Source organism: Rattus norvegicus, chromosome 8 (assembly GCF_036323735.1).
Source record: "Rattus norvegicus strain BN/NHsdMcwi chromosome 8, GRCr8, whole genome shotgun sequence".
Taxonomy (NCBI): domain Eukaryota; kingdom Metazoa; phylum Chordata; class Mammalia; order Rodentia; family Muridae; genus Rattus; species Rattus norvegicus.
Genome location: NC_086026.1, coordinates 58733241 through 58758459, shown reverse-complemented (window position 1 = coordinate 58758459; position 25219 = coordinate 58733241). Strand labels below are relative to the sequence as shown.

At 43.8% G+C, this 25219-nt stretch overlaps 1 protein-coding gene and 1 long non-coding RNA gene across 8 annotated transcripts in view; one reads left to right on the top strand and one right to left on the bottom strand.

Moving 5' to 3' along the window:
• Positions 1 to 551: 551 nt before the first annotated feature.
• Positions 552 to 15128, bottom strand: LOC102555969 (uncharacterized). Of its 5 annotated transcripts, none has more exons than XR_593876.4 (6): positions 14757 to 15098; positions 13806 to 13881; positions 13165 to 13274; positions 6355 to 12961; positions 1239 to 3990; positions 552 to 951 (listed from the first exon to the last, which is right to left on the bottom strand). It is a non-coding gene; the product is annotated as an uncharacterized LOC102555969 (long non-coding RNA). The 5 variants fall into 5 exon arrangements; XR_010054166.1 differs by having other exon boundaries at positions 14971 to 15098; XR_010054167.1 differs by having other exon boundaries at positions 6355 to 13274; positions 14971 to 15128.
• Positions 14603 to 25219, top strand: part of Ttc12 (tetratricopeptide repeat domain 12) — a 47477-nt gene continuing 36860 nt past the window's right edge. The window contains exons 1-2 of one of the 3 annotated variants that reach the window (XM_006243004.5): positions 14603 to 15983; positions 16318 to 16390. In XM_006243004.5, the coding sequence (XP_006243066.1) occupies positions 15942 to 15983; positions 16318 to 16390 (115 nt within the window). In that variant the 5' untranslated portion in view covers positions 14603 to 15941. Of the gene's footprint in view, positions 15984 to 16315; positions 16391 to 25219 lie in introns of those variants that run through there. The other 2 variants (XM_006243005.5, NM_001004246.2) reach the window with 2 other exon arrangements.

The following is a 25219-nucleotide window of genomic DNA, read 5'->3' as shown; positions in this document are numbered from 1 at the left end:
GAAAGATAAATCTCAGAGTGCCACTCATGTACCCATGTATCAGCGGTGTGGATGACGTCACTGGTTTGAGCACCAGTTCTGAATGTGGTACGCATTCTTGGCTACTGTCTCAAGTGTGTGTGTGAGTGTGTGTGTGTGTGAGTGTGTGTGTGTGAGTGTGTTATTCACACTATAATGTCCTACTTTAAAATTTAGTGTGCATTGTAAATATTTACTCCATCGCTTTAAGTTCACACACACACACACACACACACACACACACACACACACACACACACACACACAACTGATTTGTGACTCTTACTGACTTTAGCAATGTGCAAACATTCTCAAGATGGCCAATGCACCATTACTACTCTTGAGGTGGGTAAAGCTGCACTGTATGTTGTCACTATACAGTATTTCCCTCACACAGATACAGCAGCCCTAAATACATGCAAAGGTATAGATTACAGTAATATGCAGCAATAATAATTTTATAGTGGTAAAATAATTAAGAAATGTAAAGCTAATTATACATTTATTTCATTTAACTTTAAAAAAAAGCCACGTATAACAACTAGTTCATAAATTCCTGAAAATCAAACAATTGGCTCTCGGGAACCAGCAAAAGCTGCATAACCTCTATATTGTAATCTACTTAATTTGGGGACTTGTTACGGTGGCATTACTTAACTTATTATTTTGCCAAGTAATGGATCAGTTCTACAGATTACAACAAACCTGAAGTTGAGAGGCTGTGTGCCCTTTAGTCAGGGTAGCAGGCATGGAACACTGATCTGAAGGAAGAGCGGATCTAGTACCATCTTTGAAGAGAAGCAAGGTGGCCATGTTGGTGAGATCAAACAACAACTGATGACCTGGGGTGGGGAATAAAAACTCAAGAAGCCCAGAGGTCACCAGGAGCTGGATGGCGCAGTCCACAGACATTGATTAGATGTTTGCTTTTTCCTTCAAGTGAGACAGACAAAGGATACGCTTGAGCATGTTTGAACTGACTTGAGTTTTTAAATGATCACTGACTGCTAGGTGGGTAACAGACTTCAGAAGGGCATTAGAGAACAATGCGGGGGGGGAGGGGGTAACAATAGAGATGGGGTGAGGGTTCTAGAGGAAAGAAAGTAGACATGGCTAGACTTCAGTTATACACTGAGAGCAAAGCCAGACACATGGGATAATGCACTGGATGTGGGTTTGGAGCGAGGCATCAAGGGTAACTTCTAACTGAAGGCACTGACCTTGAAGGATGAATGGAGTTTCCATTTACACTGTAAAATAAAGGAGAGACTGGCTCAGGGTGCCAGACTTGGAAACTTTGAGTCTAAGATACCTGTGGACACCATGGAGGAGATTTGAGGTTTAGACTATGAATACAGTCCCCATTGGCAAAGGACACCATTGGCCCAGGAACCCTTCTCTGCCGGCTCCTTCCCTCAATCTTCTAAGGTGGAGAAGACTTGCAACTGAATATGAACTGAGGTTTATTAAAATTTCATTGAATTTCTTCTCCAACCAGCTATTCCACACAGTTGTAGAAATTCAATCTCCATCAAACTGATTCCACCCTTCAACCTTCTCATTCATTCATTCATTCATTTATACAAGATCTAAATCTGTAGCCCACGCTGGACTTAAGTTCATCCCCCTGCTTCAGTCTTTTGAGTCTTGGATTAACAGGCCTGCATCCCACCCAGGGTCAACCCTCTCTAATATTGCTGTCAGGACCTAGGCTGACTCACCTGAGAAGAGACTCTCAATGAAGATTCATCAAGATTACATCAGCCAATGAGAATTCGGTATTTTTCTTAATTATGTTGAGTGAGGTGGTAAAGCCCGGCCTGAATCTGGGCTTTCATGGGCTGCTGAAGAAATTAGGCTGAGCATGTGTGTATGCGTCATTTCCTTTCTACTCCTGACTGGGGACCGGTTGCTTCAAGTTCTGGCCTTGACTTTCAGCAACGATGGTCTGTAATTGGAGCCAAAATAAACCTTGTCTCCCCTAAGTTGTTTTGGTCAGGGTGGAGTTTTATCACAGACACAGAAATGAAATCAGTGTGTTCTCCAAGCTTGTTTCTGTCACACTCTCTTCTCCTTCATTCCCCGTGTCAGCAATGATTGTATTTCTTTGACTGAGCCTGGCTTTCATCCCTAATCTAGGGTCTTATATGTCTACTTGCTTCTTGTTGTATCACAGACATCACATCAATCCCTCAGTGCATAAACAGGTCCTGGACTTAAGCTTTCAGCTTAAGTTCTATCATGAAAGCCCACGCTGTCACCTGATCCAGACTCTGCCCTGACCACGTAGCTGGCACCTTCCAGTCTGATCTTCTCCGGTTGCTAAAATGTCAAGATGCTTCTTTGCAGTTGTATGTAGCTGCTGTCACCCCAGCGACCTGCTTCCTACCACCAGCATCTTTGTACTGGTTAGTTTTGTATGTCAACTTGACAGGAGTTAGAGTCATCAGAGAGGAAGGACCCTCAGCTGAGAAAAATGCCTCCATGAGATCACATTTTCTCAATTAGCAATTAATGGGGAAGGGCCCAGCCCATTGTGGGTGGTGCCATCCCTGGGCTAGTGGTCCTGGATTCTATAAGAAAGCAGGTTGAGCGAGCCATGGGTAGCAAGCCAGTAAGCCTTCCATGCCTTCTGCATCAGCTCCTGCCTCCAGGTTCCAGCTCTGCCTGAGTTCCTGTCCTGACTTCCTCCTGTGTTGGACTATGGTCTGGAAGTATAAGCCAAATAAACCCTTTCCTCCCCATTTTGCTTTTTTGGTCATGGTGTTTCATCACAGTGATAGAAACTCTAAAAAAAATTTCAAGCAGTCCCAAGACCCCACCTAGTCCAAGAAGGCACCGAAGTTTGTTTCCGGCACAGTGTCTGGTGTTAAATGGATGATCTAAAGCACCTTTAAGATACCTTCTGAGGCCATCCCAAGACCCTTTATGTTTCATGCATGACTTGATGTTTCTCTTTCCTACTGAACTCCAGACTCTTCCATGGCACTTTCTGAATCTATCTTATTCTCGGAGTTGACCCACGACCTCCATACGCAGCATCTGCCTCAAAGCAGGTTTATGAATGACTGACCAGATCCCAGCAGAATGTCATTGGAAACACCTGGCCTATTGCTTAATTATTTTGAGAAGGTACGAAGTGGCTGAACAGCCTCGTTTTCTGGTCTATGGTCTTAAGTACACAAGTGGTGTTTAATTAAGAAGAAAGTAGACCAGATAGCCTTTGTGCTCCTGTTCCTACAATAATATCAAGTTATCAGTCTCACACGAAGTGTTCAAGGTGTTCTTAGCAAATATATTCTACCTAGACAATTATCATGGAGTTGCACAGAAGATACACAGATTCATCAGAAGCACTGACATTACATAGTCTTTTGCATTTTCAAATATTCTTTTTTTATGCTTGAAAAAGTTAAGATAATCATTCTGTAGGAGTGAGGAATGTGATAGAAACAGTCAAATCTTCTCCAAGCCAAAAAAACCCCCAAATCTGTAGTAGCAAACTGTTCACTCATTACATGATTTCTAATTCATACTGCTGTACTGTAAAAATTAATTTATTCATTAAATTAATTAAACCATTAATGACATTGGCATGATCAATCACCTTTCAGTAATGTCACCAGCCCAAGACTGAACTTTCAGCACAAGCCAGCAGTCAGCATGACTGTAAGAGAGAACACAGTGTCTCTAAGCAGAGGACAGTGACCAATGCTCAGACCTGGGAAGAGGTTAGCCCATTATAGGCTGAAGACTTTATTCTGATTCTAGAATCTTTTGATAGCATCCAGCCTGAGCTACCACTGCAGCCTGGAAACCAGAATCCAAGAAAGCAAGTGCCAACATTACAGCGGTCATTGTTCGAGGTCACCTGCCAAAGTCCTGGAAGTTAACTCAATTCCAAATGGTCGTTGGTGAAGGTCAGGATACTCAGGGAGGCTGGAGTGAGCAGGGGTTGTGACACTGAGGTCCCTGAAGAACAGAATTAACCATTTAGTCAGTACTTAGCCCCAGTGACATCACGAGCTTTATCTAGCACCAGCTAGATGCATATGTTGGCACTGTGTTGGGTAGAGGGTATAGTGATGAATCTGGTGAACAGTGCCCTTGTCTTGACTGACTTTGCAATGACTGTGGGCTGCAGAGCAACATGGCTCACATTGGAGTCCTGGCTGTGGTACTCCTACCTGTATGATCACAGACAAGAACTTTTCCTTGCTTAACATGTTTACTTTATCCATAAAACAAGGACCACTGCTACATAGAATTTCTCCAGATGCAGAGAGGAATGGGGCTTATTGTGGACACATTAGCATGCACATCTGTTTTACTCAATGGATTTTAGCTTTGAGCAGCCCAAGTGGATTTGGGCTGCAGAGAAGGAGTGTATTAAGTGAATATTGGTGTGATAGCATGGTTGTGGGAGGGAATGTTCTCCAGGTCTGGAGAATGTGCTTAACATCACCTTCCCCAAAGCATAGGTTTCCCAGGCTTTCAAACAACTGTTCTCCCAGCCCCAGCCCCAACCCCAGCCCCAGCCCCAGCCCCAGCCCCCATTCCCAGCCCCATCCTTATGAAAGGTCCAGCAAATCCACCTTTGGGTTAAGACTAAATAAAATTGTTCAACAATTTCTAGACAGCCAGAGTATGGCAAGTGTCCACTAGTGTTTCCCCCCGAGGCTAGACAATAAAGACACACCCAATCTCTTTTTAGTGCTACAAACCGCAGATTTGCCAACATCTACAACTCTGACACACTGCTGAAGTCTTTTGTAGGCAATGATCTACCAGTGAGCTCATTTGTGCTCAAAATGCAGCCAGCCTCAGCCAGGCAGGAAGCTCAAAGAGGCTAAGACTCCCTGGGGAAATCTCCGCAACCTTTTCCAGTGCAGGGGCCTGACTGGGATGCACACAGAGCAGACTGAGACTGCCATCCAGTGGCTATGTTGAGAATCACAGAACTACAAGGCCTGGCCTTCAGTTTTGGCACACAGGAAAAAGCCATTGTCTTGCCAGAAGCCTGAAAATTAGGGCTTCCCCTCGAGCCTTTCCTCCTTGCCTTCTCTTCCTTCCCCATCTTCCTCCACTGAGCTGTGTATTTTGATGATTCCCAAAGAGGAAATGCTATCCTGAGCTGATTAAGGCCAGCATAAAAGAGCACCCACATGCATGGAGTAGGAACGTCATTACTACAGTAATGTTTGCTGAGAGCACCTGCCACTTCAAAATGTCATCAACTTCCACAAGTCTGTAGTGGACAGATTCACTTACAGATGATGTGCGTTTCTCTCTCCTTCCCTTCTGGCCTCCCTCTTCCCTTCTCCTCTCCTCTTCTTCCCTTCTTCCCCCTCTTTTCCTTTCACTTTCCTTTGCTCTCTTCTTCCCTTTTGCGCCATCTTGTCTTCCCCTTCACCCTTCCCCATATCTTTGTTACTTCGATTTTCTTTGGTTTTGTTTTATAACACAGGATGGTCTTAAACCCACTACTCAGCTTGGGTGGCCCTCAATTTTGGCATCTTCTACCTCTCCTTCCGTTCCCCGTAACTGTGGGTGTGTAGCAGCCTGACTCTTTTCTATTCCTTCTCTTAGTAAGTTTTCTGTTTTTCTTTGAGGATGCTCTTCTACTCTTAGGTTTATGGAGGGAGGTTAATGTATACATCTGTTTGCCTGCGTGCATTTTTGTGTACCACAATCATGCAATGCTCAAGGAGGCAAGAAAAGGATGTTAGGTCCCCTGGACCTGGAGTTATAGGACACTGTGAGCCACCGTGTAGGCAACTGAACCCAGGTCTTTTGCAAAAGCAGCAAGAGTCTGCCCCTAACTGCTGAGCCATCTCCTTAGCCCCATATGGATAGGATTGTTACCGAAAGTTCTTGTATAAAAGAAACTATTTCAACCCATGGAAAGAGAAGTCTGGAGTTTCCATGTGCTAAAAGCAACAGGTGGGAAGCAAGGCAAGCCTGACTCAGCCTTGGATCCCAGGGATCTGCCTGGTCTGAGAAATCTCTAGAACTAACCATCTCTGCACTTTTCCCCACTAAGGTCAGTGTGCTTGCGAAGATGTAGTTAAGACCAAAATAACTCTAAGTCCCCCCCCCCCTTTACAAAAGGCATTAGAATGTGGAAACAGGCTGTTGCGACAGATAAATACAGCATCACCAATATCAAGGGAGTCACCAGTTCAACGCAGTGTGCTATGTGCAGCTGGTGAACTGGGATGCTAGGTCCCAGAGCTATGCATTTGGTGGTGAGTCATTTGGCTGGTAAATCAGTCATGAGAATGAGCCAGGAGAGTTCTCCCACTCCTACAGCTTGAAGATATAGAAGATGTCTACCTATAGACCAGGAAGTGACTTTCTCACAAGTCTCCATCTTCTTTGGCCTTGATAATATGCTTCCAGCCTCCAGAATCATAAAACAACAACAAAAAGGTTTGTTATAAACTACTCAATTTACATTAATTTACAATGTTTGTTCTAAGAGGTAGCTATAAATATAGCAGAGAATTCCAAAATTGACGTTGACTATACTCTATTGACCCCACTTTCTTCTAGGATGTCACAGGAAGTGATTTGGAACAGAGCAGCTCTGCTAAGGATTTGAAGCAGGGACATGACAGTTTCCAACTCTGGGGCTTCCTTATACTGGGTAATCTGAAGACAGGCCAATGGTTTGGTTCACTGAAGACTACACTACCCAGAATCCCCTTTCTTTCTCTCCGCCCACAGTGTCCTGCCCTGTTCACTTGCAATTTCCTACATCTCTTCTTTCTCTCCTGCTGTGTCGAGTGGGTGCAAATCTCTTTGAAGAATTCACTCCCTAACATTCTAACTCCACCTCTTCCAGGTTGGCAAGGAAGATCATAGTCTCCTTGGGCCCATCATTCTCAGATCTTCTCAGCAGGGGTTTCTCCCTGCAGCCCAGTGTTCGATGTGCCCCAGGGATGATTAATGTTAAATGAATAAAGGATGAATGAACAAGTCAAAATTGTGAGAGATACTAGTTTCGGACCAGAAGCCTGAGGGTTCTTCCCGCCATCCCAACTTTAATTTTGGAATAGACTTACAGACGTTTCAATAATAGAGCAGTTTTCTAGCAGGTCACCCAGATCTTTCTAATGCTCACATAAACCAGGGAATGTTTTGGAAAATAGAAAACTATGTGGCTGCAATACTGATACCATAAACTCTAGGTTTTGGGGGACAGTCACCATCTTGTCCACCAGTGTGTCAGGGTGGATGTCAGTGCATGATGTCAAATTGAATCAGCCCTCCGTGTGTGGTGGTTTCTCAGGTTTTTTTTATTCTTGCTTTTGATGAATTTGCCATCGGTGAAGACATTGGTTAGAGATCCATAGCATGACTTTCCTTTTGGACTTCTGTTTTGTTCTCTCATAGTTGGACCAGAGTTACAGATTCTAGAGAGGAATGTTCTAGAAGTGGTGGGACTTTCTTACAGCTGTGTGATATCAATGCAGTTGACTGCTGGTGCTGGTGTTCCTGACCTTGGCCCCTTACAAACCTAGTATGGGCCAAGTCTCCTATCAAGTTACTGCTCACCTTTCTTTACTTTCCACAATAGAACATTGGGATTGTATAGGCCAATAAACTCCAAGAGGAAGGGTATCAGGCTCAACCCTATAGACATTTATTATTTAGATTTCACCTGTAATAAGAAGAAAGGCGTCCTAAACAGTTCCTGCCTTGACCCTCTGGACATCAAGTGATATACATCTACGCCTTTTCTTGGAAAGGTATTTTTAATATATTCATTTAAAAACTAAAATACCTGGAACTAATGGGGAAGTATCCATACTGCTTTACAATTACTAAATATTTTAAATGGAGTTTGCAAGACGGTAACACATAAATTTCCTAATTAGCACATTAAAATGCAAGTTTTAGCAGCATGCCTAATGACCACTGGGAGCCAAGCTGCTGCTGTGCTTACGCGACGTCATGGCCGTGCAGTGGGCCATGACTGGCATTAACTCTAAAATACAGTGCTCCATTTCAGTGATGCTTGAGAAGACCTTAAGCAGTAGTTATGTTGTTAAAAGGATGGAAATTTGGATGATTTTATCATCTATAATTATAACCAAGCTCACAGACCCTCAACTGTATCTACACACTCTCAGACCGTAGGTTAAGAAGCCCCGGTTTAAAGGCCCCAATGGCACAGATAGTGTAGACTGTTCAGAGAGGGAGGAAGTGCCTGTGAGAACATGCTGTTCTCTCTTACTTCTAGAGAGATCCGGAAAGCGCCCGTGTGGGGAGAAACAGAGGTTTCCGTCTAAACCCATGCAGAATGGTTCATTTATCCTGTGTGCATTTTCAGACCGTTCATTGTCTGAACCTCCGCGGCAGTGAGGACCCTGGCGTTCTCACGAGTTGCCAGTTAGAATGCCAACTGCTCTGGTGTTTATGAATCACGGAGGAGCAATTCGGGAACTTTAACAACCGAGGAGAGTATCCTCCTACAAAATGTAAAGGGAAGTAACGATCTAAGATGGTGTGGCCAGGCGACTTGAATAAGTGTGAATACCATGTGCAGGGGAACGCCTGCTTCAATGCGTTATGGAGCAGGAGTGTGTGGCACGGCCCAGCAAAGTGGTTTAAAAATAGGATAATGAATAATAAAGATAAAGACAATGTGGTTAGAAAATACACAATTATCCGAGGCAAGTGCGTCCATAAGTATCCCTGAGGGCCTCTGTTGTTGGCTGTTGGGAGGATGGGAAAGCATCTCCTGAGCGTTTCTTCTGTCCTGTTTGAGCCCCTAGAAAGGGGTCCTTAGAATGTGGCAGTGGCTGCGGTGACATGATGCTGGGCTAAGTAACTTCAGGCCATATGTAAGCAAGATGCCGGCATTGCAGACATTCACCGACAAAAGACAGGAGAGGACAGGCATCTGGAGCTAACAACACAGAGATTAAAGTTTCTGCCACGTGCTCCTAACGTAGTATTGAGCTTCTTCCACAAAGTGAAGAGACAGTGCTCACTGGAACATCTATCTCTAACCACCCCATGGCAACTGAAACAGGACCCGCATCAGGACTGTGTGTGACTATGGCGTCTTGCAATTCTGTGAGTGCCTTTGTCCCACACATCTCAATGGCAGAGAAAATTCCAGTGGACGAAGTCGAAGTGTCTTCGGTTTTCTGAGTGTGAACAGTCACCTTTAGATGAATGACCTTGTACCTCAAATAAGCAATTAATGACGGTTAAATCTCTCAACATCCTGAACTGTTGGCTTTAGTTCACTATCCAGAGAAGCAATCTCAGCAAAGCCGCGGTAGCAGAAAGAGCCTTGCTAGGTGTGGTGGTTTAAGTATGCCAGGCCCAGGGAGTGGCACTATTAGAGGAGGTGTGACCCTGTTGAAGAAAGTGTGTCACTGTAGTGGTGGGCTTAGAGACCCTCCTCCTAGCTGCCTGGACACTGACATGTTCTTGCCATGGTTGATCATGGACTGGACCTCTGAAACTGTAAGCCAGTCCCAATTAAATGTTTGCCTTTATAAGAGTAGCCTCGGTCATGGCGTCTCTTCATAGCAATTAAGCCAGAATTAGCATACTAGGTATGCAAACACAGGAGGTGCTCGGTTAGCACTAAGTAAATGCAAGAAAAACAAGAATACCTGAGCACTGACCTCATGCCCTATAGCCCATTTCTGCCAGGGCACTGGCTAGTCACACCCATTCAGCCCACAAGAGGGCAGTGCTGCTCCACACCAGGCAGGGTCTCCCATTCGGCACAGGAGTTCCTGCTGCCCTTTCCTAGCATAGAAGTCTCTTGACCCACAGCAACGTCTCTAAAGAAAGACATTGATGGAATCACCTAGCATTCTTAATGAAGTTAGGGACACTTCCCTATGGAGGGGATGTTAGACCAGTCTGTGACTGCACGGAGCAGCCTGCTTTACATTCCTGGGGTGGGGGTGGAAATGGAGCTTAAGCTTCCGTGGAATTTCCCAGGATGACTGCTGACAGCAAAAGTTCGAAACGGGCATTGTCTGCCACAAGGAGTCACCTGGGAGTCAGGGCAGTGAAGTGGGGTAGCTTTAAGGGCTCAGGTCTTCCCCAGACCCTGACAAGTCTCAGCCCCTTTTGACTGCATGTTCTTGACTAAAGAAATGGGAACAAACAGAACATTTACATTAAGTCATATGTATGCCTGTCACACACAGCTCAGCAAGTGTTTCTTGGGACTGCGATTGTGGCTGCTGCTAATATTTTCCATGCCATCATTTCAGCACAGAAATATCAAGGGATACTCTTGTCTCCTGCAGACACATGAACCTGAGATCCTGAAAATACTTTTTCCTGTACAGCGGCGAGTTGGACTAGAGAGAGCACAGGAGAATCCAAGTGACAAGAATTTTTAGCTTAAGGGTTTCTTTCCCTGTAAGGACAAATGGTTAGGAGAGAGAAATGAAGCATGATTCTGTAATTCTTCTTGAGGAGACAAGAGACCTGGACAAATCCTTCTGACTTCTTCTTCTCTGAATCTCGAAACCAAAGTTGTCAAACTCCCTGGCTCACGCAGCTGAGGGCTTGACTGGCTGACTGTGGTTTGGCTCCTGGATTCTGGTGGATTTGTCTGTAGCAGTTGATCTCCACAGGCAAAGGTAGTTTGTTTCATTCTGCATGAGGCTGGGGATTTTTCCCCCCAATCTCTTCTAAGCTTGTATGATATAATTGATGGGAAGAAGCGAGGAGTTAGGATTGTTTGCACAGTAGGGAGCAGCCTGAGTAAAAGTGTAGCGATGACTTCTATTAATCTGAGCCTCAGATTTATGACACAGTGGAAGATGGCCAGATGCTCCCCCATTTTTATTGAAGACGTAAACCACAAAACCGGAGTCCCACGCAGGGGATTTAGGCTCAATAAAAGTAAAATCATCCTTGAAATACAGCTCACTAATGCTTTCAAAAGTCTCTGCGCATGTGAACCACTGCGAACGCAGGCAGGCATTGACCCTTAAAAATCTAACAGCGACCTTGATCCACACGGATCCACCCACAGGGTCCTTAGATTTTTGGCATGGCATCAAATAAAGAGCAGGTGGTCTGAGTGGCTGCGCATGTTATACCGAGGCAACACACCCACCAAAAATGTTGACCCCTTATCAGCCAGGTTTATTGTTTACTCCTTTATAAATCAAAGGTGAACTGGGTTTCTGTGACTGTTCATGTGGGCCTCCATTGGCTAGCTGCTGGGTGGGGTGGGGGGCGTATTCAGTGAGTCATACTGGGTTCTGGAAGGTTCTTGTTCACGTTGCTTCTCTGAATACCACATTGGCCATATCAAGTTACCAGGCCACAAAAAAGTGAAATCTTCCATGTGCCTGGAAGAAAGAAAAATCAGACTCTTTGCTGCCAGGTGACTGGCTTTCCAGGGTCACTTAGGTCTTCTGACCAATCCGAGGTGAGTTTGGGGGCACACACCTGCAACCTGAGCTCCCAAAGCAATAGGGTCACCTCAAGCTAGAGGACAACCTGGGCCACGAAGTGAACTTTGGGTTAGCCGGGGCCACAGAATGAGATAGCATCCTCTAAAACAACAAACATCACCAGTTAAACAAAGAAGCAGAGCAAAATGAAGAACCCTAATCTATCAAGTGTAAGATTCATAACCCCCCCCCCCCCGGAAGTGGCTTGTAACTGTAACACTTGCTCTTCAGGACAGATGGCTCTTAGAAGCCTGATGCAAACTGTCAGCTCTCTCATCCTCTCTCCATCCAGCATAGCACACTTGACAGTTCCCGTAAGCACATTTGCTCACTCAATTCCAAGTGCTAGAAACAAAAAGACGAAGCACAGCCAGACCTCTAGTCCTAAGGAATGGGGACTAGTCCTGTAATGAATGGGACTGGAGAGTGGGGTTCCATAGCAACAGGAATGGAAGCCATCAGACAGAAAGGGCTTCTGAAGAAGCACCAGCCCGACAGTCTGTGGCTACAGAGCATCACCGTTCAAGCCAGTTCCAGGAGCAAGTAAGTCTGCCCCTTCTCCTACCCATTGCTCTAGAACTCTTATCACCTCTTACCTGGGCGCTTGCCTTGCCAGTGACTAGCCTCACACTCTTTTTTGGGGGTTCTGGCTTTGACTCTACTACATCACCCACACCCTAGAGCTCAGGACTCATCACTCTTACATTAAAGTTTTTCTTTTTCAGACATCACACCATTTCCCGCCTCTAATTCTCTTCCACTCGGAGCCTCCACACTTGCCCAGAATCCACACTGGTTGACAACAGCTCTTCCTGCAGAACCTAGCTGAACAGTTGTTGTGGTTTGCCCTGGAGTTATCTGTATTTTGATGCTAATTCCACTGCCCCAAGGACAGTGCCCTAGACTCCGTACTCAGGAATAAGGCGACTTCACCAGAACCTCCCCATTGAATTTGTAAAGTTCCGGTGAAGGGCAGGTACAGGATAGAAGGAGGCCTGTCATTGGAGATGAAGGAAGGATGGGCAGGAGAGAAGTTTGAAGGAAGAGGAGGAGACTGAGGAGAAAGGAAGAGACAAGGCGGGAGGGGGGTGAAGCCATGGCAGGTGGTGTTAAGATTCTGCTCTGTGTATTTACAGGTTGTTATCAATGTTCCTAAGGGATGAATGGTACCAGGGTTTGTATGTTTAAGTGGGCAATTATATCTTATCAATTGGATCTAAGATTATTGTGTTATGTGTTCTTTTATGTGAGGGTTTGAGTGAAGGAAAGTGTGTGGCGGCAGGAGACACTGGGCCGCTGAGGAGTTGGGATGTGTTTCTGCCAAGATATCTAGCAGATATCTTGGGGCACCGCGGTGCAGGCCTAGCGGGATAAAAGACCAACAATACTTGTTTTATTTTATATTTTTACAACAACAAACAGCCTCTTCTCTTCCATTCTGCCGTGGGAGCTGGTCACAGGGAACATTTCCACAATCCCTGTGGCTGTTCCTGTGGTAGACAAATGTGAGAGCATTATCGGCGAACAGGATGAAGCATGAGACATTCTGTAAAAGGTTAGTGTTCTGACTATGTGGGGAGATGTAAACTGGGTGGTGACTTCAAGCAGGAAAACAAATTATGTAACTTCTCTAAGGAACACCAGTCTTCAGCTTCTGTCTTGGGTTTTATCCCCCGGTGCTGTCATAAGATACCTTGACAAAAAGAGACTTAAGGTGGGAAGATTTATCTAGCTCACAGTCCAAGGTACAGTCATTCCATCAAAGGCGGCAGCAGGAGCTTGAAGCAGCTCGTCACATCCCATCTGCAGTCAAAATAAAAGCACAACACGTGCTCGCTAGTATTTAGCTTGCTTTTTCACACTATTAAACAGTCCAGGGTCCCAAGCATAGGGAATGATACCACCCATAGTGATCATGTCTTCCCACCTCAAATAAAATGATCAATATCATCCCTCATAGATGCTCTGTTGTTTAGAGGCCATTGAAGAGATACATTTTAAAGCCATTGGGTGTTTTGAAACTACCAGCACTTCTCTTACACTGGCATAACAACATTTAGGTTATTTTAAAATGAAACGATGTGCCCACTGATAGAACATTTACTGAGTGAATGAATAGTGCCTTTCGGTTCACATTAAATTTAACCGGGGGAAACTGCGTTTAACAATATGACAGAGTAGTCTCATCCCAGACTGTAACAGGCATACTGCACGAGCCAGTTCTCCCACTCTACCTCCATATCCTGGAGACTCCACTTAACAACACAGGAGGCCCAGCCTGTTTTTAGTCCATTCCCTTGGTGTCAGCCTGTAACACCTAGAAACATTTTCTACCTGGGATTCCTCAGTAGCTACATCAGACCTGTACTCAGCTCAGTGTCTGGCCCAGTCACCATCAAGAAGCTTCTTCCTGCAACAGACAGAAACTACTCAGGGACCCACCAATGGACAACATGCAGAGAATGGGAAGCTTTGTTAGTATCAGTCCTAAACAGGACATCTTCGTCAAACCCTTCCCCTCAGAGCTTAGGGAACTATGAGAAAGACAAAGTAGAAACATTCTAAGAACCAGAGAGGACCAAGGACACCAAGGAATCTTGCAATTAATAGCTGGTTGGCTGTAAATCTCCGTCCCTGGTAAGTTCTATCCCTCAGCCAATCAAGCTGCTTTCTGTGAAAGTATCCACAGATTTGCTGAGGAGTCCCTGGGGTCATCGGCTTAAACTTATTCTCTTCAAATGTTCAACCCACAAAGACCTAGTACAGCATGTGTTGAAACTTGCTTAAAGACAGACTAGTGCCGGATATGATGGCAAAAAGCTCTAATTCCAGCACTCATTAGGCTGAGGCTGGAGGATAGGGAGTGTGAGCCCAGGCTAGACTACACAGTGATATCCTGCTTCAAGGTGGGGGTATGGTGGGGGTTATTAATGAGGTGTGCATGTATTTCGAATGTGAATGGATGTGCCCAAGCTCACTCTAGCCTAAATCCTACTAGTGTTCTTTGTATAACGCTTACTTCTGTGGCTAGTATCCAAGCCCCTTAGACAATAACTTTGTGAAAAGGTGTCGTTTTTCCACTTGTGTATGAGAAAAATTAAGACTCAAAGAGACGGTACTGTCTTGGAAGCCACGCATTAAAACAAAACCGGACTCACATCCAAGTACGCTGGATGGACCCTTTACATTATGGAGCCCAAGATATGAAATCATTTGGGAGAACCCTCGCGGCTCCAGAGTGGAAGGGCGTTATGAGCGTTGCTTTAGCGACCAGCCGGCACCAACCTGCTTCTGGCTGTAGGTGGGACATCCCAGTTTCAAACCGGGCAGGCGTTCTGTGGGTCACAAGAGGCTCCGCCCACCCAGGCCCCGCCTCTTCCCAGCAAAAGCCAGTCACAGCCTGTCCTCAGCTTCCACTTCCGTCAGATCCTGAGTACTAAAGGTCAGTCTAGCTGGGTGGTCCTAGGGAATCTGTCCTGGAACTATGTCCTGTCCTGACCTTAGCGTTGACAGAGGCCACTGACTCGGGCCCCTAAGGATGATTGAGGACCAGCTGCAGGCTGAGACAAACTCTGAAAGCACAGGGCCAGGACGCGGGGGAGAGGTTGCCAGGCAACAGTACAGCAGTCCCCGCCCTCCGGTGGGGTGTGCCGGACTGAGGGGCGGAGCTCCCGTGTACCTCCCCCAACCCCCGCCGCCGCCGCTGTGTGTCTGGCCAGGGAGCCTTGCCTCTGCATTCCTGCTGACCCTTCTAGCTTGGGTGTACTGTTCTGGAAAGATTGGCTGTCTCCATCCATGAATCGCCTGGTTCATGCTAGCCTCATACCTGTGAACGAGTTAATTCACTTCTCCCGGGATGTGAATCCCATTCCTAGGGAGTGTTAGCTGTTTGAGTCGTATGCCAAGGCTGTTTTCTAGATAAAGAAGCCTGACTAATCACCCACCCACGTTCCAGTGCTACAGTCAGCGCTGTGGTGTCCTCTGGGTTTGCATTATGATTTCCAGAACATGAATGGAGAAACTGGGACTCCTTGTGCATGGCAAAGTTTTAGTTCAAAGTTGTCTGACTGCACTACCAAGCCTATCTGCAAGCTGGAACCACAGTCTAGTGTATTTAAAGTGTACATAACCTAGGTGTGCTCCCACGTGAATTGAGGCTCCCTATGGGCCAAGGCTGGGGAAATCTATATCTTATAAGCTCCAGGTGATCTTTAGGTGTGTGGATAAACCTTAGGGTGCCACTGAGTTTATCATGTCTTCGCATTCAAAAGGAAGTGTAATAAAGCCAATCTACCTTGTAGAGCACTGGAAAACAGATGCTGGTGTATTCTGACACCTTTTCATCCTCAGAAACAATGCAGAGGCAAAGGTTTTAATCAAGTGTGGCCATGGACATGATGAAAATTTTCTTCCTCCCTACTTATATCCTGTGCTTTACCTGGTCCAAGCTTCTGACTAGGCACACCTGTCATGGCCAAGGTTGGGAAGAACTACACTCCTCCTCCAGCCCTGGTAATCAGTGGGCTCCTCTCCCAGCTTCCTTTGACATTGGGTCCCTAAATCACAGTGGTTGATGTTAGCTTTGGAGGAATTATTGTAGAGCAATCTCCCCCGGCAGAGGCAGGGCTGGCGGCTCTCAGGAAGTATTGCCACAAGTAATGACTGTCCCTTGGCCTTAGACAGTAGTCGGAGGAAAATGGCTCTCCCCGCTGTTATTCATGACATTTACAAACACAAATCTGCCTTAATAATAATCACTTGGCTCTTAGTCTTAGACAGATAATAAGCCCAACGGTTCTGTTTAGTGTTTCATTATTAATTTCATAATTTATACTGCCTCCCTTAGAGATTTGTGTCTGCAATGGCTGATGATCAAGAGAGAGACTTGCAGAGATTTCTGGAAAATGTGGATGAAATAAGTAAGTAGCAGTAAGTCACAGATTGAGTTCTGCCTTGGAGCGGTGAACTGGGTAAAGGGAAAGGAAGTTAGATCCTGGCTCGTTTGACAGGTTTATGACTCTCAAAGAAAAAAAATGTAATTGAAATTAAACAGAAAGGCTATTGAGAACTCAGTCACAGCCTTGGGGCAGTATTTTCTGGCTGTTAATCGGTATCATAGAAGCTGTTATGGTCTGACTGAAATTCAGGCTGACGGCTCTCCTCCAAGCACCTTTCCAGGTTGCCAGTGAGCCTATCTGTTCCCTTTGAGATGGCTTGAAAGCCTATTTAATCATCTGGGTCCCTCTTGTAAGCAGGGGGCAAGAGTCTGTGGCTTTCCCTTCATATCTGTTGGTTACATAAATGGCTTATGAGTTTCATCCTCTTTCTCAGTCCCCCTGACCAAGAACACCCTTCCCAATCTCAAACAAGTTAATGTCCTCTGAACTACGCAGCACGTTGAAGAGACTCCAAACCAGTCTTATCGCTGCCCTGACTTTGTTTGCAGCTAAAAAGAGTACACACACACACACACACACACACACACACACACACACACACACTCTTTATTTAGCAAGTAGAAGTATGTTAAATTGTCCGGCTGTATGGGTGAAAGGGAAACAAAACAGATTTAGAAATAAGGTAACTTCGTGTGGATATATACTTGTGTGTTCATTTGTGCCTACACCAGCCTTTCCTGAACTCCTTCCTGAATGCTTTTGTGGCCTTGGTACCCTGCTATCTTCATGTGAACCCACCTGCTTGCTGGTGTCTGTACTGCCTCCCTCCCTTTCTTTGAGCCTCTGGCTCTACGGCCCATTGCCAAGATTACCACAGTGCCTCTATCTTAATGTGTCCGGAATTGAGTCATTGCCTCTCACTTTCTCTCCTCTCCCCTTCCTACATCAAACTCCCCTCTCTGCTCGCCCCTTCTGGTCTCAGTTGGTGGCACTGTCACCCCCAAATCTCCAAGTCAGCGGGACCCCTCCCACCTTTCCACCTTGTGTCCAATCAGCCTTCAGGTTTGGATTCCCCTCACCCCACCCCCTGTCCATCTTCTCTGAGGCACCCTCTGTTCTGGTTCCTCTCTTCAGACTCTTAACAACTTCTAATCGTTGTTTCTCCTGCTAGGCCTACACTCCCCACAGAGTAATGTATCTAAAATGCAGATCTGGCCAGACACTTCTCTGCTTGTGTTCTTCTCAGTCACAGTGAATCAGGAGCTCTCATCGGGACTAAGTCCTCACATGACCTTCTCCTCGAGCCCCCTCATCTCTCCACCTCTCATGTGTGAGCAGGAATAAGCTGCTTGCAGTTTACTTTTGTCTAGGTTAGGGTTTTACCGCACTGATATTCAGGCTGACAGCTCTCCTCCATGCACCTTGCCATGTTCCACCACGACCAAGGCAATTCTTACAAGGACAACATTTAATTGAGGCTAACTTACAGGTTCAGAGGTTCAGTCCATTATCATGGATGTAGGGAATGTGTCAGTGTCCAGGCAGGCATAGTGCAGGAGGAGCTGAGAGTTCTGAAGGCAAACAGGAGAAGACTGGCTTCCAGGCAGCTAGGGTGAGTATCTTAAAGCCCATGCTCACAGTGACACAGTTCCTCCAACAAGACCACACCTACTCCAACAAAGCCACACTTACTTCAGCAAGGCCACACTTCCTCCAACAAAGCCACACTTACTCCAGCAAGGCCGTACCTCCTAATAGTGCCACTCCCTGGGCTAAGCACAGTTCAATGTGAGAACAGACATTAAAAAAATAATTTCAAGGTAGTATGTGGAAGAAAGAGAAAGTTGAAAACACAGAAGACCCTAACCCAGTTTAAGCAGTTGTATTAGTCTGATGGGACTATCACAAAATACCAGAATGTAGATGAACTAAACAGGGAAATTTTTCCCTGTTTCTGAAACGAGACTGTAAGAACAAACTGTTGACAGGATTGATCTTTCCTCGTACCTCTATATTTAACTTGTAGATGTCACTTCTCATTGTGTAACTACATGCATACCTTCGTGTGTGTGTGTGTGTGTGTGTGTGTGTGTGTGTGCACACATGTGTTTGTGGTGTCATGCACATACTAGTGTATGTGCATGTTCATGAGTATGAAGATGACCATGTGTATTTGTGGAGAGTCAACCTTGGGCGTCCTTGCTCAGGAGCTGTCTACTTCAATTTTCCTCTCAGATAGGGTTCCTCACGGGACCTGAGGCTCACTGATTAGCTTAGGGTCCCTGACCAACAAGCCCCAGGATCCACCTGTGCCTGCTTTCCCTGTCCTGGGATTACAGATGTACTACCTCAGCCAGCTTTTTACAAGGGTGTTGGAGATCAAACTCAGATGCTCAAATTCCAGTATTGGCAATCACTTTCCCAGTAGTTTTCTCCTTAGCCTCTTCTGTATACCTTTCTCTGGGGGATTTTCTTTTTCTTTTCCAGAGAGTAGGGACCTTCATGTACCTCAATCCTCCATTACCACTCAGGGAGAGCAGAGAGGTAGTCAGAACCAAGTCAGAGCTTACTAGGAAAGGGACTTCCCCTTCTTGGACATTGTCTCAGGTTGAGACCCAGGGAACAGAGCAGTGGGACCTGTACATGCACATGTCCACTCACACACTGCAGAATCACCCTTTTCCCAGTCAGAGCCTTTTCCCAGCCATGGAAGTCCAAGTAGTTTCTGAGTCTGGTCCCGGCTGGGGAAATGGCTGTCTAACGGGGCAGTTTCGCAGTTGTTGATTAGATTCTTGATGTCTTTGGCTTAGGTGCTGACTCTGAAAGAGGTCCCTGATGCAAGGCATTGTTGCATTAAATAATGAAAAGGGAAAAAGCACTCTGTCAGGCTAGCACCAGTTACTCTCTGGCTCCAGTGGTCTTACTGTCTCTCTGACTAGCCCCATGCAGCAACCGCCCTCTTGTGGTTAGCTGTTACAAATCTCTGTAACCCAGTAAAATCAAAACTTGTAAAATCAAGGCTTGAAATTTATCAGTCAGATTTATATCAGTAAGTTTTCAACCCACAAAATGCCCAAAGAACTCAGAGCCAGTTGATATTGATATAAGCTGCCCACTTAGATTGTCCTGTAATAATCCATCCCCTCTATGATATTCATAACTACCTGTGGTTATTTAAAGCCACACAGATCTGATGTCCTTTGCCTTATAGAAGATTTTCTACTTCATGAAGTCCCACGTAATAGTTGTTGATCTTAGTACCTGCACGAAAGGTGTTCTGCTCAGAAAGTTTTCTCCTATGCCATTGAGTTCAAGGCTATTCCCCCATTTTCTCCTTTATCAGGTTCAGTGCATCTGGTTCGTATTGAGATCTTTGATCCACTTGGACTTGAGTTTGGGGCAAGGCGATAGATATGGATCTATTTGCATCCTTCTACATGTGGACATCTTGTTAGACCAGCACCATTTGTTGAAGCTGCTTTCTTTTTCACTGTGTATTTCTGGCTTCTTTATCAAAATCAAGTGTTCATAGGTGTGAGGATTTACTTCTGGGTTTTCAGTTCATATCCATTGCTCAAAGTGTCTGTTTTTAGGACAACAGGTGCAGATTTTTAATTCCTATTGCTCTGAAGTATTAATTGAGATAAGGGATGGTGATGCTTCCTGAAGTTTGCTTATTTTACAGGATTATTTTATCTATCCTGAGTTTTTTGCCTTTCCAAATGAAGTTAAGTAGTGTTCTTTCAAGATCTGTAAAGAATTGTATTGGAATTTTGATGGGAATTGCATTGAGCTTATAGATTGCTTTTGGTAAGATGGACATTTTTGCTATATTAATCCTGCCAACCCACGAGCACAGGAGAGCTTTCCTTCTGACATCTTCACTTTCTTTCTTCAAAGACTAGACATTCTTGTCATACAGGTCTTTCATTTGCTTGGTTAGAGTTACACCAAGATATTTTATATTAACTGTGGCTGTTGTGAAGGGCGTTGTTTCCCTGATTTCTTTCTCAACTTGCTTACTGTTTGTATATAGGAGGGCTCCTTCTTATTGCTTTTAGTTAAATTTGAGTCCAGCCACTTTGTTGAAGGTGGTTATCAGCTAGAAGAGTTCCCTGATAGAATTTTGGGGTCACTTATGTATACTGTCATATCATCTGCAAATAGTAATACTTTGACCTCCCCCTTTCCAATTTGTATCCCCTTGATCATTTTTAGTTGTCTTATGGCTCTGGCTAGAACTTCAAGTTCTATTTTTAATAGATAGGGAGAGAATGGGCAGCCTTGTCTCTCCCACGATTTTAGTGGAATTGCTTTAATTTTCTCTCCATTTAATTTGATGTTGACTATTGACTTGCTGAACATTTTTTTTTTATGTTTAGGTAGGTCCTTTGTATCCCTGATTTATCATGAAGGGGTGTTGGATTTTTTTCAAAGGCCTTTTTGACATCTAACGAGATGTTCCTGTGGGGTGTTTTGTTCAGTTTGTTTATACAATGGGTTACACCAACAGATTTTCATATGTTGAACCATCTCTGAACTTCTGGGATGAAGCCTACTTGATTAAGGTGGATAATGTCCTCGATGTGTTCTTGGATTCAGGTTGCATGTATTTTATTGAGTATTTTTGCATCAATGTTCAGAAGGGAAATTGGTCTGAAATTTTCTTTGTTGAATCTTTGTATGGTTTAGGTATCAGAATGAATGTGGCCTCATAGAATAAATTTGGTAATGTTCCTTCTGTTTCTATTTTGTGGAATAATTTGAAGAGCATTGCTGTTAGTTCTTATTTGAAAGTCTGGTGGAATTCTGTGCTAAAACCATCTGGCCCCAAGATTCTTTTGGTAGGGAGACTTTTAATGACTACTTCTATTTTCTTAAGGGTTATAAGATTAAATTGTTTATCTGGTCTCAGTTTAACTTTGGTAAGTGGTGTCTATCAAGAAAGTCATCCATTTCTTTTAGATTTTCCAATTTTGTGGAGTACAGGTTTTCGAAGTAAGACCTAATGATTCTTTGGATTTCTTCCATGTCTGTTGTTATGTTTCTCTTTATGTTTCTGATTTGGGTAATTTAGTTACCTTTGCCTTTTAGTTACTTTGGATAAAGGTTTGTCTTGTTTTGTTGATATTTTCAAAGAACTAGCTCTTTGTTTCTTTGATCCTTTGCGTTGTTTCTTTCTTATTTTTGTTTCTATTTTATTGATTTCAGTCCTGAGTTTGATTGTTTGCTCTGTGTACTAATCTTGAGTGTGTTCGCTTCTTTTTGTTCCAGCAGTTTCAAGTATGCTCTTAAGTCACTAGTATGAGATCTCACTTTTTTCTTTTATGAAGATACTTAGTGCTATGAACTTTTCTCTTAACACTGCTCTCATTGAGTCTCATAAATATTCATCGAATTCTAGGAAGTCTTTAATTTCTTTATTTCTTCCTTGACCAGTGGTCATTCAGTTTCCATGAATTTGTAGGCTTTCTGTTGTCTCTGTTGTTGTTGAAGTCCAGCTTTAATCCACGGTGATCTGAGAAGTGAAAGAGGGTTATTTCAATTTTCTTATATCTGCTGAGACTTTCTTTGTGACTAGGTATATGGTCAGTTTTGGAGAAGGCTCCATGAGGTTGTGGGGAAAAGGAATATTTTTGTGTTTAGATGAAATATTCCATTGATGTCTGTTAGTTTCATTTGAGTCAAAATGTCTGTTAGTTCCATTATTTCGCTGTTTAGTTTCTGACTGCATGACCTGTCCATAAGTGAGAGTGGTGTGTTGAAATCTCCCACTATTAATGTATGGGCTTCAATCTTTGATTTAAGCTTTAGTAATGTTTCTTTTACAAATGTGGGTGCCCTTGCATTTGAGGCATAGATGTTCACAATTAAGGTGTCATCTTGGTGGATTTTTTTTCCTTTTTTTGTCCTTCTCCTGTATAGTGTCCTTCCTTGATTAATTTTGGTTGAAAGTCTATTTTGTTAGGTGCTAGAATGGCTATACCAGCTTACTTCTTGGGTCTGTTTGCTTGGAAAACCTTTTTCTATTCCTTTACTCTGAGGTAATGTCTATATTTGATGTTGAGGTGTATTTCTTATATGTAGCAGAATGATGGTTCCTGTTTTCCCATCCATTCTGTTAGCTTCTGTCTTTTTATTGGGGAATTGAGTCCATTAACATTTAGAGATATTAATGACTAATGGTTGTTAATCTCTATTATTTTGATGGTGGTGGTGTGTGTGTGTGTGTTTGCCTCCCTTTTGGTTTTACTGGTATGGAATTATTTATTTCATTTGTTTTCTTTCTAGTATCTACTGTAGAGATGGATTTGTGGGTAAATATTGTCTAAATTTGGGTTTATCATAGAATATCTTGTTTTCCCCACCTAGTGTGAATGAAAGTTTTGCTGGGAATAGTAGTCTGGGCTTGTATCTGTGGTCCTTTAGGGTTTGCAAGACATCTGTTCAGGTCCTTCTGGCTTTTAGAGTCTCTGATGAGAAATTGAATGTAATTCTAATAGGTTTGCCTTTATATTTTACTTGTCCTTTCCCTTGCAGCCTTTAATATTCTTTGTTCTGTACATTTAGTGTTTAGATTATTATGTGCTAGTGGGGGTGGACTTTGTTTTCTGGTCCAATCTGTTTGGCGTTCTGTAAACTTCTTGTGTGTTTATAGGCATCTCTTTCTTTACTCTCTGTATGTTCTTATAAAGACACTAGCCATAGTGAATAGGGGCCTCACCTGATATTATTTAATTATAGCAAAACTCTCTTGATATTGTTTAATTACCTCTTGAAAGACCAAATATAGTCATATTGAGGTATAGAGCTTCAGCCTAAATATGAGGAGGTGTGTGCAATCCAGCCTGTGGCAGATGTCAAAATTTCTGTCAAGAAGTGACATTTAAGTAAAATCTAGTCAGTAGGAGTCAACCATTGTAATGGATGTGAAGGAATGTTCTCCTTGAGAAGTAAGGAGATAGGAAAACAGTGAGCTAAGGGGCGAGTGCAATGCCTCCTAGAAACAGAAGGACTGAGAAGGTCCATAGGAGTGCAGAACAGTCAGCAAAGGGAGAAGTGGCCTGTCTGAGAGAGACTAGAAGAGAGCAGCTGAGGAAGCTGCAGCAAGAACTCAGGTTAACCAGGAACAGTGCTCCAGAGGCACTTTGAGACCAGGTGCACTGATATCTGAGAAAAGTCCTGTGCTGGGTGTGTAATGTAGACTAGAGGGGAGAATAAGGTGCTAAGGGGCCAGTCAAGAGGCCTCTCCCAGTACTGTGGAGGATGGAAGTCGTCAGCTGCATGCAGAGTTGAGGCAGTGGGAACAGAGACAGTACACTAATTAGAAACACACTTAGAAGTTATTCTTGACAAGCTTTAGTCTTCGTTCCTGTGAGGGCTGAGCAAAAAATAAAAACTCATGGAAAGGTCCTGAGTGTTGAGTGACAGGCAGGACGCCGATGATTTACTGAGATGAGGGCATTTGAAGGAGAACAGACTTAGAAGAAAGATGGGCATGTCAAGTCTGATGAGTAAGACATCTGGAGAAAGACGTTCAGTGTTCAAAAGCCTTTAGGCATAAACCTAGAGAGACACATCTATGACAGAGGTAGATCACATTCTTAAAAATGTGAAAATATTTACCAGGCAAGTACTATGCAAAATAAAATAGATGCCAAACATTGATATTAGACAAAATAGACTTTAAAACAAAAGCCTTAATAGCTTTATTTAACAAAAGTATGCATATGTATAATGTATGTCATATTTTGATTGAGTATACATTATGAACTAAGTCATTCAAATAAGCCTTTCAAAGCATGTTTTTCTTGGTGAATACTTAGAAAGTCTGCTCTCCTAGCCATTATGAAGTGTACAGTACATGATTTTATGATTTTCACTGTAGTTCACCATCCTGTGTAGTACTGTAGCATGCATTCCTCTTGTCTGGCTATAACCCACATCATCCTCTTTGTTCCCCAGCCCCAAAACAACCTCCTGTAACCACCATTCTACCCTGCTTTTATTAGTTTGGAGAGGGGCACCATTTTCTTTGTCTTGTCTCAGAGTGATTGTCTATGTTTCTGTAGGGAATAACACTGTAATAAATATGGGAGCGCAGATAGCTCTGCATAGATTGGTTTTATTTCCCTTGTATTCCTACCTAGAAATGAGATTTCTGCATTTGGGCCTCAGGAATACTGCATTTAAATATGAAAATAAATCTGTCAGAGTATATTTAAGATCTTTGGAGAAAATTATAAAATTTAATTGAAAGAACTCCCAGTGGGTGGGTGGGTGGGGGAATGGGACAATATGAGTAACAAAATAAACAATATAGCCTTATATTATAATTCAAAGTGGGAAAAATAATATCCAGGAACTGATAGTGATGTGAATGAGATTGGATAGGTACAAGTATGTAAATGAATAAAACAAATCCCCTATCCAGGTGAATTCTTTATCATTTGTGTTTCCTTCAGAGAAGTAAAATGTACCTTTCTGCCCTTAAATGAGAGATATGTTAAGGCTTGCTTGCGAAGAATGTGGTATGGAAAGTAATTCGACATTGGATAAAAGGTGACAAACACAGCCTTCCACACATGGTCAAGGTTAACATCGTTGATCACAGTGATAGCATGTGCTGTGAACTGCTGTCTTCCTCCCTGGGCCTGTAGCCTAGTCATAAGAAACACACCAAATAAACCCAAACAGAACGACTCTCCAAGACACCTCCCCAGTGCCCTTGCACACTGTTAAAGTAGAGCTAAAGAGCTGACTCAGTGGCTAAAGGTGCTTGCTGCCAAGTCTGGTAGGCTGTCTGAGCCAGAGAGTTCAGGTTCAGCATCCAAATGGTAGAAAGAGATG